The sequence below is a fragment of the Oreochromis aureus genome, linkage group 23, assembly GCF_013358895.1.
Source record: "Oreochromis aureus strain Israel breed Guangdong linkage group 23, ZZ_aureus, whole genome shotgun sequence".
NCBI lineage: Eukaryota > Metazoa > Chordata > Actinopteri > Cichliformes > Cichlidae > Oreochromis > Oreochromis aureus.
This window is the reverse complement of record NC_052963.1, coordinates 25,720,397-25,733,957: the sequence shown is the minus strand read 5'-3', so window position 1 is coordinate 25,733,957 and position 13,561 is coordinate 25,720,397. Positions and strand designations below refer to the sequence as shown.

Below are 13,561 nucleotides of genomic sequence, written 5' to 3'. Positions count from 1 at the left end.
GTCGGACTATAAAAAGCTAAACCATGGCAGTGAGGGATAACTTCTTTTCCAGAGCTGTGAACTCTGTCACCCTCCTGTATGTGCATGCATTAAAACACCAGAGACATGACATGTGACTGCATAATGACAATACAAGTTGAATCCTAAAATCATAGATAGATAGATAGATAGATAGATAGATAGATAGATAGATAGATAGATAGATAGACTCTAAATGCTGAGATTAGCTAATAATGTATAATGATCTACCCTATACTATATTGGCTAAACTGACAAACTTGCTGCTGAAGCTGCAAGGCCTCTGTGTAAGAGCACGGAAGCATCAGGACATTCAAACGTGTTTTTATTGTACTCCTAAATTAAAACTAGGTTTAATTCAAAAACACGGTGTCACACTCCAGTATAAACAGATCCTTTTGGAGTGTACATTCAATAACAGGGCAGTGAGATTGATTTCTGCAAAACCTTTAACAATCATTTCTAGAGTGTCTGATTTCCCTGATTGTGAAGCTGCTCTCAAACGCATCTTTGGGTGTTTACAAAACTTTCCGTTTTCTTTTTTTTTTTTTCTTTGAAGGTCGTGGCGCCGATGATCGTTTCCGTTTAAAGCTGCGTGTGAAGGTAATGTTTTCATCGCTAACATGACCTGTGTGCAGCTTACAAACAACAGACGTTAACGGACTCACAGCTAGAACTGGGAGCTCGGGACGAAGGAGGCTTACAGTAATTGTTTATCCGCAATTTAGTAGTTTACGTTTGTTTGCGCAGAGTCCCGGAAGAGCAGCATCTGTATCGTCTTTTAATTTTCATTTGCACTTTAGAGGCAAGTTACAATTGCAAATGCAAATCAAAGCTTTTAATTTTGTGTTGTGTAAATCGACTAACAGCTGTATTCTTTTATTTGTGCCTGTAATAGTGGTTCATTGGCATTAAGTATATATACAGAAGAAAGTACTAAGAAGAAACGGGTTGCACTCATGTCTCGGCATGAGCAGGAAATAGAGAGAGAATTGTGGTTGCTAAGGTCTTGGTATATGTATTGGTGCCATACAGACTAGCACGATGTGCAGCAATTCTTTGGTTCTTCTGGTCTTCTTTCCCGTTTGGATTTTCAGTTTCTGCCATTTTGTGTTCAGTACTATAGCTGGTACATATGGTTAAGAACAAAAAGTATTCTTAATAGTTTTTTAGTAAAATATTTTATTTGGTTAATTTTTAGGGTTATTTTCAAGGACCAGTTAACTCTGAGATTTCAACTTTTGTTTTCTGTGTTCTCTGGTCTGTGTTTTACCCAAGTGTCAAACTTATTATTTTAGTTTCCACACATAAGAGGATATAATCAGATGTGGATGTGAATTCAGCAGCATGGATCAGCGTGAGGACAGAGAGGAGGGAGTCCCTCCCTCTAAAACCACTCTGTGTGGGGAACATGAGAGCCAGACCAAAGCTCAGAGGTGAGATGACCATCTCTAACTGTCCATGACTCTTCTCCATGTCACAGCTCAGCACTCACATCACTGCTCCATCATTATTCACAGGAATCAACATCGACCTGAACCTGATCCAAGCTGTGTGTCATTAAAGAGCGACAACTCCAAGGGTTTTATTACTGATTTTAAAGAAGGAAGATGTTCTGCTGTAGAGAGGTAATCAATATATACTGTGCTTTGACAAAATACTTGTCTCCTTCTTGATTCTTTTTTTTTTTTTTGTATTTGTCACACTGAAATTTTTCAGATCACCAAATAAATATTATTTTCAGACAAAGATAACCCGAGTAAATATAAAATGCTGTTTTTAAATAGTTATTTTATTTATTTAGGGAGAAAAATATTTATCCAAACGTAGTTGCCAAATGAAAAAAAAAGACTTGCCCCTCAGGAAATCATCACATGGTGGGGCTAGGTTTCACAGCAGGTTCACCCAAAACCTTGGCTTATTGTGACCTACACCCGTTTTCACACCTTGGCTTGTGTGATTAGGTAGAGGATCAACAGGGGGTTCATGACCCCCTTGGGGGACACTCTGGTAGGACTTAAATCTAGGACTCTCCACCATTTGACCTTAGAACTGAAGAAGCTTCTCGGATGAGAGGTGAAATGGCTTCAAGCAACTTAAATAAGTCCAGAAGCTTTTCTTCTCAAGCTCTTTAAACTACCATGACCTGGATGGCTGAGAACCTTCTCAGACAAACATTGTAAGATTGCTGATTTGATTATGGTCTGCTCCAATTTCATGCCAGCGTATTCTCAGGCAGATACTCAGATACTGAACCCCAAATTGTTAGGGTTTGAATGTGTGTTAATTTAGATAAAAAGCACATAGGTAGAAAAAACATGGGTGTGAAAGTGGCATGTTGCATGAAAGGTTTTAAATGCTCAAGTAGAGTAGAAAAATCATTAGCTCAGGGCCTCTACCAGAGACGTGGGAGCTTGAAGGTCCTGTGCAATATCTTAGTAGTTGCAACGACAGCACTATTCTGGACAGAGATCACAGATGTTGTTCCTGGAATCTGTTGCAGCTAATTGCTCCCACTTTTGTTTGGTCATTGCCCAGAGTGCTGTAATTACTGTTGCCTTGACCTCCCACAACTTCTCTAACTCTTCTTTCAGTCCTCTCACTAGCTACAGTATACTGTTCTGTTTGCCATCTGTCTTAAAGATATTGAATGCCGGATGACTAATAACCAACTCCAGTTAAGCAGTGATGAAACTGCTTCACTGGAACAATTTACTATGGTCGTAAATCTAGACACACAGTTTTCAGCAATTTAGGTTGTCTTACTTGTATCTTAGGTCTCACCGAAAATACTTTTTTTTTTTTTTACTGTAGCCTTGATTTGACAAGCAAATTCATTCATTTTCTTTGATAAGTTAAGACTGTTTAAATATGGTTGCTAAATAATTTTTGTTATTTACTACTACTTACAAAATCTGTGTCATTACTCAACAGATGGAACCAAGAGAGCTCAGAGTCTCCCAGTAGCAAGTCTACCCAGCAGCATCACTTGGACTCCATATTTATGGTCTGTACAACAACTACATTTGCATGTTTTACATATTCTGCACACAGCCCTCTCCATGCTGCACTCTGTAGACCAGTGAACTGTGTCCAGCATGGATCTGATATTTGGCTCCATAATTTCAGTTTGATTCCATGATATTAGTCTGATTTGGTCATTCATATAGTATTCTGTTCCAGTTGCTGGAGGACAACATCATCACTTTTGTCAAGAGTGAGCTGAAGAATATCCAGATGGTTCTCAATCCAGATTACCCAGAATGCCTAAAGAGTCAGAGAGAGGATGGTGAAGAGCTGGAGAGTGAGGCTAGAGAGCAGATAAGAACCAGCAGAGAGGCATTTATGAAGATCACACTGAACTTCCTGAGGAAAATGAAGCAGGAGAAGCTGGCTGACTATCTGCAAAACAGTAAGATGATTTCTTAAAACATGTGAGCTGCTAGATGTAATGAATGTTTACTAGTGTCTCAAGAAAAGGATCAACATGTAGTCATTCTAGAGGACCAACATACTCATGTCTACATTTGTTTTATTCAGAACATGCTGCAGTTTGTCAACGTGCACTTAAATTTAGCCTGAGAGAGAAGTTCCAGTGTGTGTTTGAAGGGACTCCCAAAGCAGGAAACCCAATCCTTCTGAATCAGATCTACACAGAGCTCTACATCACAGAGGGAGGGATTACAGAGGTCAGTCGTGAACATGAGATCAGACAGATTGAAACAGCATCCATGACACCTGATAGACCAGAAACAACAATCAAACTAGTAGATCTCTTTAAAGCCTCACATGCAAGGAAACAACCAGTCAGAACAGTGCTGACAAAGGGAGTGGCTGGCATTGGGAAAACAGTCTTAACACAGAAGTTCACTCTGGAATGGGCTGAAGGCAAAGCCAACCAGGACATCCAGTTCATATTTCCATTCAATTTCAGAGAGCTGAATGTGCTGAAAGAGAAAAGGTTCAGCTTGGTGGAACTTGTTCATCACTTCTTTACTGAAACTAAAGAAGCAGGAATCTGCAGCTTTGAAGACTTCCAGGCTGTGTTCATCTTTGATGGTCTGGATGAATGTCAACTTCCTCTGGACTTCCACAACACTGATGTCCTAAATGACCCTCGAAAGTCCACCTCAGTGGATGTGCTGTTTATAAACCTCATCAGGGGGAAGCTGCTTCCCTCTTCTCACCTCTGGATAACCACACGACCTGCAGCAGCTAATCAGATTCCTCCTGAATGTATTGACATGGTGACAGACATCAGAGGATTCACTGACACACAGAAGGAGGAGTACTTCAGGAAGAGGTTCAGAGATGAGGAACAGGCCTCTAGGATCATCTTCCACATCAAGACATCACGAAGCCTCCACATCATGTGTCACATCCCAGTCTTCTGCTGGATCATTGCTACAGTTCTGGAGGATGTGTTGAAAACCAGAGAGAGAGGAGAGCTGCCCAAAAACCTGACTGAGATGTACATCCACTTCCTGGTCATCCAGGCCAAAGTGAAGAAAGTCAAATATGATGGAGGAGCTGAGACAGATCTCCACTGGAGTCCAGAAAGCAGGACGATGATTGAGTCTTTGGGAAAACTGGCTTTTGATCAGCTGCAGAAAGGAAACCTGATCTTCTATGAATCAGACCTGACAGAGTGTGGCATCGATATCGCAGCAGCCTCAGTGTACTCAGGAGTGTTCACACAGATCTTTAAGGAGGAGAGAGGACTGTACCAGAAAAAAGTTTTTTGTTTCCTTCATCTGAGTGTTCAGGAGTTTCTGGCTGCTCTTCATGTCCATCTGATGTTCTTCCACTCTGGAGTCAGTCTTCTGGAAGTACAAGAAGCAACATCCAGGTTTTCTGAAACAACAAAAGAAACACGTTTCTACAAGAATGCTGTAAAAAAGGCTTTGAAGGATCCATATGGACACTGGGATTTGTTCCTCCGCTTCCTCCTGGGTCTTTCACTGCAAACCAGTCAGACTCTCCTACAAGGCCTGCTGACACAGACAGTAAGTGCCTCACAGACCAATCAGACAGTAGTCCAATACATCAAGGAGAAGCTCAGTCAAAATCTGTCTGCAGAGAAAAGCATTAACCTGTTCCACTGTCTGAATGAACTGAATGATCGCGCTCTAGTCAAGGAGATCCAATGGTACCTGAGATCAGGACGTCTCTCTGCAGATAAACTGTCTCCTGCTCAGTGGTCAGCTCTGGTCTTCATCTTACTCTCATCAGAAAAAGATTTGGATGTGTTTGACCTGAAGAAATACTCTGCTTCAGAGAAGGCTTTTCTGAGGCTGCTGCCAGTGATCAAAGCCTCCAACAAAGCTCTGTAAGTAAATATGTGTTCATCCCTTTTTAACCTTAAATTGTAATGATGCAATAGTCAGTATGTCTGTGAAGGTTCGCAGTCATCCAGGTCATTGTAGTGTAAGGAGCTTGGAAAGAAAAGCGTCTGGAATTCTTTAAGTTGCTTGAAGATGTTTCACCTCTCATCCGAGAAGTTCTTCAGTCCTAGGGTCAAATGGTGGAGAATCCCCGATGTAAGCCCTGTGTCTTCAAGCAACTTAAAAAAGTCCAGCCGCTTTTCTTTCCAAGCTCATTACATGCAATAGTAATTTTTCTTGTTCAATATCAATAAATAAGTGATTTCATTTGATCACAAATATTTTTTTTTTTCCAGACTGAATCTCTGTAACCTCTCAGAGAGCAGCTGTGAAGTCTTGTCCTCAGTTCTCACCTCACAATCCTGCAATCTGAGAGAACTGGACCTGAGCAGCAATGACCTGCAGGATTCAGGATTGAAGCTTCTATCTACAGTACTAGAAAGTCCATATTGTAAGCTGCAAAGTCTCAGGTGAGGTCAAATGATATACTGCATTGTTGCTGCCTCCTGTTTGAGAAAGCTTAGATAATTGTTGCAGATTCTAAGTTAATTCATTTTTAAAGATTGATTCTAAGTATTTCTAAATCTAGTAGCTCCTCATGGTTTTATTTTTCAGATTGACTTCCTGTTACTTAACAGAGAGAAGCTGTGAAGCTCTGTCCTCAGTTTTCATCTCCCAGTCTTTTCGTCTGAGAGAGCTGGACCTCAGTAACAATGACCTGAAAGATTCCGGTGGAATTCTACTGTCTGCTGGATTGAAAAATCCACACTGTACACTGAAAAGTCTCAGGTCAGGATTCAGACATTACCACTGATTATGTACCCCTCTTGAGTCGATGGACACGCCAGTGCATCGAAATCAAATGACCAATTTAAGATGACATAGCAGCCAAGTTTCCCATTGAAAGTGCAGACTTCAAACTACATACCATTTATTTTTAACCTGTAGCACTGTAGACTCACTGTAGGCTCCCCTCTTTAATAATTTAGTTTTATTGATTTATTTGGTAACACTTTATAATAATGTCACATTGTTAAACATTAGTAAGCTATTAGCAATGTAGGAGCAAGTCATTTGTGTATCATTGCATCTTTTTAATATGACATTTATAAATACAGATGTTTATTCATCTGTTACTCTTGTACCATTGTGTAACTCAAGTGTGTACTAATGTAATTCCTTATTAGTAGGCTTGAGGAGCCGTCAGTTGAACTAAAACTGTTGATCTAGCATTCTGAGAAAGATTAGAAAGAGGGGATCATATGTTATCTTGTCTCTATTTTTTACATGTCAAATTAGAATTTAATTTAAAAGCTTTCTCCTCACATTCATAGTGTTGGATAATTACTCCCCATCAAATCTTTAAGACCAGTTAGGATTCAGGAAATATACTTTTACTACTTTTAAGATTAGGCTTCATCATTTCCTTTTTGATAAACATATAGTTAGGACTGGATCAGGTGACTCTGAATCTTCTTAGTTAACCAGTTTAGGTTGCTGCGGCTTCCTGTGATACAATGAATAGGGTTCTTGCTTCCATTACCAGCCAGTACTCTAAGCCTGACTGTCCTGATGTTCTCTCTAATGTTGTAGGCTCTTATCTTACATTGTGAAGCAATCTGAGACAATTTTTGTCATCTGTTGGAATTGTCACTTTATAAATAATGCTAAATTTAACTGAATAGATCAAGTGCATTATGTCTGTAAAACAAAAAAGAAAAAAGTATTCAGAGTTTTCATAATTTTATGTTGAGAAACTTTTTCTTAGCAGCTGCTTCACTAAGATTCTCTTTTTATACCCAGTAACGATATTGACCTGTTGCCAGATTAGCTGCAAAATCTTCCTTGAGCTGTTTCTTATTAGTACCACTTACTTTTACAACCTTTTGTTGCCCTTGTTCCAACTTTTTTGAGCTGTCTTGTTGCCTTTAATTTCAAAATGAGCTAATATTTTTCATGAAATAGTAAAATGTCTCTTTTGAAACATTTAATATATTTCTGAGTTCTATTTTTAAAAAGTATAGTTTTATGAGTTTTGTAAATCATTGCATTATGTTTTAATTTAAAACCTTGAATTAATTATACTATGTGTCTGTAGTCTTTCAGGCTGTCTTATTGCAGAGAGAGGCTGCATTTCTCTGGCTTCAGCCCTGAGCTCCAACCCCTCCCATCTGGGAGAGCTTGACCTGAGCTACAATCATCCAGGAGAATCAGGAATGAAGCAGCTTTCAGCTGGACTGAAGGATCCACTCTGGAGACTGGAAACACTCAGGTACAGAAGGAATGCCTAATGCGGGAGGACAGGTGTTTTTACCTTCAGTATCAAAAAAATAAATTGCTGCAGCCTCAATATACAAACATCAAAGAGGTAGATTATTTAAACAAGATGCTCTTTCATTCAGAAAGTTACTTAAAATAATCAGCTTTGTGATTTAAAATTTTTTTTCTGCCTTTCACTATTTGTGTGTGTGTGTGTGTGTGTGTGTGTGTGTGTGTGTGTGTGTGTGTGTGTGTTAGTATATCCTGTTATATTGCACCACACTGTGACATTAATAAAAAATAGCTCTAAATATATATTTTAAAAACATCTTTATCTTTTACAATCACACTCCTTTGCGTCCCAGTAATGTTTATGCCAGGGTACTAAGAGGAGAGTCCATCTGTTAGTTGAACATTGGATTCAGGAAGAGTCCTTATTGTGAAACACTGAACCAGCTTTTTATCCTCTCAAGGATATTCGAGGGTGCCCAACCAGTCTTCAAGTGTTTTGTGACAGGGTCCTTAGGGGTGTCTTGTGGGGGGGTAATTCATGAGTATGGTGTGTGGTCCATTGTTACAGGCTATGTAGCCCTTGGCAACCATAGCGAGAGCTTGGTTTATATTGCCGAAAGTCAGGTGGATTAATTTCTGGTGGGCGTTGGACTCAACCAGGGCTACCCTTTGTCACCAATTGAGTTTTTTTCTTTTGGCTTCACCGGTTAGTGAACTTCAGCTTGCACTGGAGCTACTGAGACTCTTTAAACGAGTGTAAAATGGTGTGAGTGAGAATCAGCACTTCTAAGCAGAGAAGTTTAAGAATCTTTGGGTCTTGTTCCAAAGTTAGGGTAGGGGGAGTTAAAATAAGACTGACAGATTGGTCTGCCCTAATCAATCTGGTGTGATGAAGAGAAAGTTGAGCATAAAAGCAAAGCTGTAGATTTACTGATCTGTCTATGGTCGTACACTCACCTACAGACTGGTGTCTTGGATACAAGTGTCAGAAATGAGTTTCTGGCTGGGCTCTCCTAACCTCTTTTTTGGGGTTAGGAATTTGGTCATTAAAGAGAGAATAATAGTAGAGCTGCTACTTTTCCATATCCAAAGGAGCCAGTTGAGGTGGTTTGTGAATCTGGGGCCTGTTGTTAAAAAAAGAAAGGGTGCTATAAAATGACAAACATGACCCTATCACAACTCTTTTGAGATCTCACTTCCAACAAAAATGCCATTTTTTTTAAGTGGCAGACTCCCAGTTTGAACAGTGAATGTTTTCTTTGTTCTATTGTAATAAGACATTTAAGTTTATGAGGTTTGCTAATCACTGCATTACATTTTATGCACTATATGCAGATTGTTCTGCTGGTCCCAACTTTTTTTGGAATGTGGGATGAATAAGTCTCCTTGTGGATTAAGACTTTTAAAATGGAAAGAAGTAACATTTCATGTGATGTCAATGTTATGTTGATGTGTCCTTGTCAAAAGAATGTGCTGGTCTGACCCCCTCCTCCTTTTAGGGTGGAGCCTTCAGGAGAACAATGGTTGAGACCAGGTCTGAGGAAGTGTAAGTGTGTTTTAATGTGATTCATGAAAACAAAGCAGCTCACATTCAACCATCTTCAAACTGTCACATCACACATTCACATCTCTGATGTCAGGAGTCATCATCAAAGTTTCAATCAATGAACAGATGATGGATCAATAACTGCAGCTGGATTGTGTTTGTTCTCTCCATCAGATTCCTGTCAACTCACAATCGACACAAACACAGTAAACAGAAACCTCAAACTGTCCGACTGCAACAGTAAGGTGACACATGTGGAGGAGGTTCAGTCATATCCTGATCATCCAGACAGATTTGATTACTGGCCTCAGCTGCTTTGCAGAGATGGTCTGACTGGTCGCTGTTACTGGGAGGTCGAGTGGAAAGGACTGGCTTACATATCAGTGAGTTACAGAAGAATCGAAAGGAAAGGAGATAGTAGAGACTGTACCTTTGGATTTAATGAAAAGTCCTGGAGTCTGAGCTGCTGTGATGACGGCCCTCCTTCTGTCAGTCACAATAAGAAAGTAACATTTATCTCCTCCTCCTCCTCCTCCTCCTCCTCTGTCTCTAACAGAGCAGCAGTGTATGTGGACTGTCCTGCTGGCACTCTGTCCTTCTACAGAGTCTCCTCTGACACTCTGATCCACCTCCACACCTTCAACACCACATTCACTGAACCTCTTTATCCTGGGTTTAGAGTCTGGCTTTCTGGTTCCTCAGTGTGTCTGTGCTGAGTTGAGTGTAAAGAGAAACACTCTGACTGTTGAATAGATAGTTCAGTCTATACATGTCTGTCTCTTTCACCCAGAAACACATTTTCAGAATCCGTTATTTTGTTCCTGTACAGTTTTCTAGTTTTATTGTTATTTTGTCAGTATCAGAATTTGACCCAATGTCAGATTATAGTGAGACTCTCCTGTTTCATCAGAAGAGAAAATTTCTCTCTTCTCTGAGTTTAGATTATGATCAACATTCACTGAAGCTCCAATGAAACCAGCATTTTCTTTAACTCTGAAAGAAAAATATGATCTCTTGATACTCACTGCTGGTTAAAAAATGAACTATATTCTCATATTCATGTCAGGCTCTCATTTAATATGTAGAACGTTCCTTCATTTACTTTCTGTGGTATAGAACTGGTTACATGTATAACCCTGATGTTAACCTTGGTCTCATGTTGAGTAAACATCACATACAGACCTGTAAGTAGGAGAGCTTAACCCATTTTCCATGTTTTTATCTTGTTTGTAAGTAAGCATTTTTTATGTTAATTAAAAGATATTTATGACAATAATTCAATTAAATTTTATTTATATATCACACCTGTTTTAATATTGTTTTTTTTTTCAAATAATTGTGCTTATAACTGTTTTCAACCACACTGATATAGATTTATATTCATACTGTTAACACTGGACTGTTAATACCATGAAAGTATCAGAATCAGAGCCCTCTAGTGGTCACTGTCAGTAACTACAACTCTGTATACAATAACGCTGACATTATGAACTCTATGAGACTCTATGAGAAGTTAATGGAAGCAATCTTGTTTTCCTCTTGTTTCCCTCATTAACATCAGCTGTGTGCAGCTTAGCTTTAACAGAAATAGCAGAAAATAGTCAGTTGATAATCAGCAGCTGAACTCCTCTCAAAAATACTGCATCATAAACTCGTCTCCAACAGGAACTAAAACTTACTGGTAAAGATATTAAGATACAAATTTGAACTTCTTGATTTCACAAACAGTGTCTGATAGAGGAGGAAGCTGTCCTTCATGCCTGCCCTGTCTGATTACTGTATGCTTTATATTACTTTTGAGTGTTATTTGAACAATCACACATATTGGAACCTTTTCAGTTTCCTTTAATCAGAAATGCTGTTCAAGTATAGACAGTAGATGCTTATATATGATGTCTCAAAGGGGACTAAACAACAAGAGTACCTCCTGTTCAAACTGATACCTAGAAAACCTCAGTTATTTTGGACTGGATAAGTTTTATCTGTGTGGGGTCAGAGACAGGTCCAGGATATGTTTAGCCTAGCATAGCACAAACACCAGAAAGAGGGGAAGGCTGTTATCCAAGTTTAGAAATAGTAAGTGTTCTAAGTGTTAACAGGTCACTCACTGACCTAATTGGCCATTTAGTAAAATGACCTTTGCACTGCTGTTTGCTTCTAACAGTGACCAGTGAAACACTTGCTTGTGCTAAAATATTAAATAGTGAACTGATCGTCTGGGCTGTTATAGTCACCTGTGACAGAACAGGCTAGAATTTTTAGGTGCCACAGAGGTATCCTTATCTACTTTGCTAATTTAATTCAATTAAAAAGCAAAGAATAGGAAACACTGAATGAAGTGTTGGGAGAACAGGGGTCACAGTGTTAGGACTAATAATAATAATGCATTGGATTTATATAGCGCTTTTCAAGGCACCCAAAGCGCTTTACAATGACATTATTCATTCACGCTCACATTCACACACTGGTGGAGGCAAGCTACGGTTGTAGCCACAGCTGCCCTGGGGCAGACTGACAGAAGCGAGGCTGCCATATCGCGCCATCGGCCCCTCTGGCCAACACCAGTAGGCGGTAGGGTAAAGTGTCTTGCCCAAGGACACAACGACCAGGACAGAGAGGCCCAATGGATGTTTTTGACTATAAAGCCCATCTGCAAGGACAATACAGGAACACAGAAAGAGGCAGATGTGTTGGAGAGAAACAGAAGTGCTGTACATTGAGACAAAGACTGGTGTCCTATCTGGACTCATAACAAATGAAAGAGGGACAACAAACAGTTGTGTTGGATACTGACAGTAGAAACTGACCAAAGCAGTTGTTCTGTCATCACATACATGTTTAAATATTCGTGAAGCCTGTGCAGCACGTGGGTATATAAATACAATACATTTGGATTATCACAAATAAGTGGTCCTTTCCTCTGAGTATCAGTATTCACTAAACAAACAGCATTTATCGCAGTCTGGTATTTTTTATTAATTATTTATTTTTATTTTGCTCCCTGCAGAATATTTGAGGGGGTAGCCGAGAACAAGACAACACTGCACGCCACCACCAAGGTTAACAGTGGGGGTGGAGCAAGGGCTTACCTTAACTAACCCAGGTTGTCTTCTTTCATAAAGACAACAACAGCCTCATCTTAAGGCTTCCCATTGCTATTCTGAGTCTAGACTCATTCTACAAACCCAAATCCCCAAAGTGAGTTGGTGAGTGAGATACCCTGCCCAACAGATGGTGTCCTGGTGAACTATTATGCTGAAGGTGGCACACAAAAGCAAGAAAACCACAAACCATGTGAGAATGTTCAGTGCACTCATTGGTCAGATGTATCTGAGACGTGAGCAACAAAAGTAAATACAGGAAGTACAGTAAGGGGAAATAAGGAGGGGGCCAGACACTTTTTTCACACCACTGTAACAGCATTGATGAGATAATTGACCTCTGTTGCTTTAAAGTTTAGGTAGCTTCACTGTGTTGGCACATGATATTAAAGAATATAACAGTGGAGGATCAGATGTTTTGGGGGTTTGCCTGATAGGGACAAGGGTCAGGCTTTCAAATAAATTAAAACTCTGTCTGGGTCTATGGGTAAGCTCAAGTGGAGGATTGCTGCCAACCCCCCTCCTCAGCATTGCTTCAAGGACAGTTAATATGACCCGGGGGTGTTGATTCATTTAAAATAACATAATCATCCTGCTGTAACCAGGTTACTGTAAGACTAAATAAACCAGACTGGAGAAGACATTAACCACACATTTTTAGATTCAGTGCGATTTTACACTTCTTGATGATATTACCATCTCTGATTTTCATCCAGAATCACTATTGAATGTTTAAAATCCAACAACTTGTCTTTGATTAGATTGAGCACAGTAGGTGGCTTAAATCCTTCAACCAGCTTCCCTCTACATGACATCAGACATAGACTGAATAAAACCAGTTGAACCAGCCACAGTGCTTTCAGTGCAAACACTGATGTTTGTTTTCTGTTTTCTATTTGTGCAGAGACACAGCATGACAACAAAAAACAAAACAACCTGATCTTGTTCATGTGCACATGTCTGTATTATTCAGAGCTCAGACGAGGCTTTTTTTGGTTAAGCTGTGCCTACTTCCTGGCCATGTTAGTTTGAGGGAAATCAAAGGGCAAATTTGATGCAAAGGAAAAAGGAAAGAAAGGATAGAAATGTTACTGCATCTCTGTGAGAGTGTAATTTAGAAAAAACTAAAAGAAGACTCTGAAAGGGAAGGAATGGGGAAAAGGTGGAAGCTTTACTTTTCGCATGAAAGTCTATTGTTCAGAAACTTAACCTTGAAGGATGTACTTAAATGACATAGACTG

At 39.6% G+C, this 13,561-nt stretch overlaps 1 protein-coding gene across 3 annotated transcripts; it reads left to right on the top strand.

The window, feature by feature from the left end:
- Window positions 1-578: 578 nt before the first annotated feature.
- Window positions 579-10,515, top strand: LOC120436093 (NACHT, LRR and PYD domains-containing protein 3-like). 3 transcript variants are annotated; one of them, XM_039606483.1, is made up of 11 exons: window positions 579-621; window positions 1,317-1,454; window positions 1,539-1,646; window positions 2,953-3,025; window positions 3,202-3,430; window positions 3,559-5,347; window positions 5,699-5,872; window positions 6,018-6,191; window positions 7,501-7,674; window positions 9,173-9,219; window positions 9,394-10,515. In XM_039606483.1, the coding sequence occupies exons 2-11, from the start codon at window positions 1,366-1,368 to the stop codon at window positions 9,933-9,935; spliced, it is 3,399 nt and encodes a 1,132-aa protein (XP_039462417.1). In that variant the 5' UTR covers window positions 579-621; window positions 1,317-1,365; the 3' UTR covers window positions 9,936-10,515. The 3 variants fall into 3 exon arrangements, with proteins under 3 accessions (XP_039462417.1, XP_039462419.1, XP_039462418.1); XM_039606484.1 differs by lacking the exon at window positions 579-621 and adding an exon at window positions 630-823; XM_039606485.1 differs by lacking the exons at window positions 7,501-7,674; window positions 9,173-9,219; window positions 9,394-10,515 and having other exon boundaries at window positions 6,041-6,185.
- Window positions 10,516-13,561: the final 3,046 nt, after the last annotated feature.

Bases quoted from the DNA above. Each gene is read 5' to 3' on its own strand.
- LOC120436093 (XM_039606483.1), top strand. From the start codon at position 1,366: ATGGATCAGCGTGAGGACAGAGAGGAGGGAGTCCCTCCCTCTAAAACC. The intron at 1,455-1,538 runs GTGAGATGACCA...CATTATTCACAG, and splicing joins AGCCAGACCAAAGCTCAGAG to GAATCAACATCGACCTGAAC. The intron at 7,675-9,172 runs GTACAGAAGGAA...TCCTCCTTTTAG, and splicing joins TGGAGACTGGAAACACTCAG to GGTGGAGCCTTCAGGAGAAC.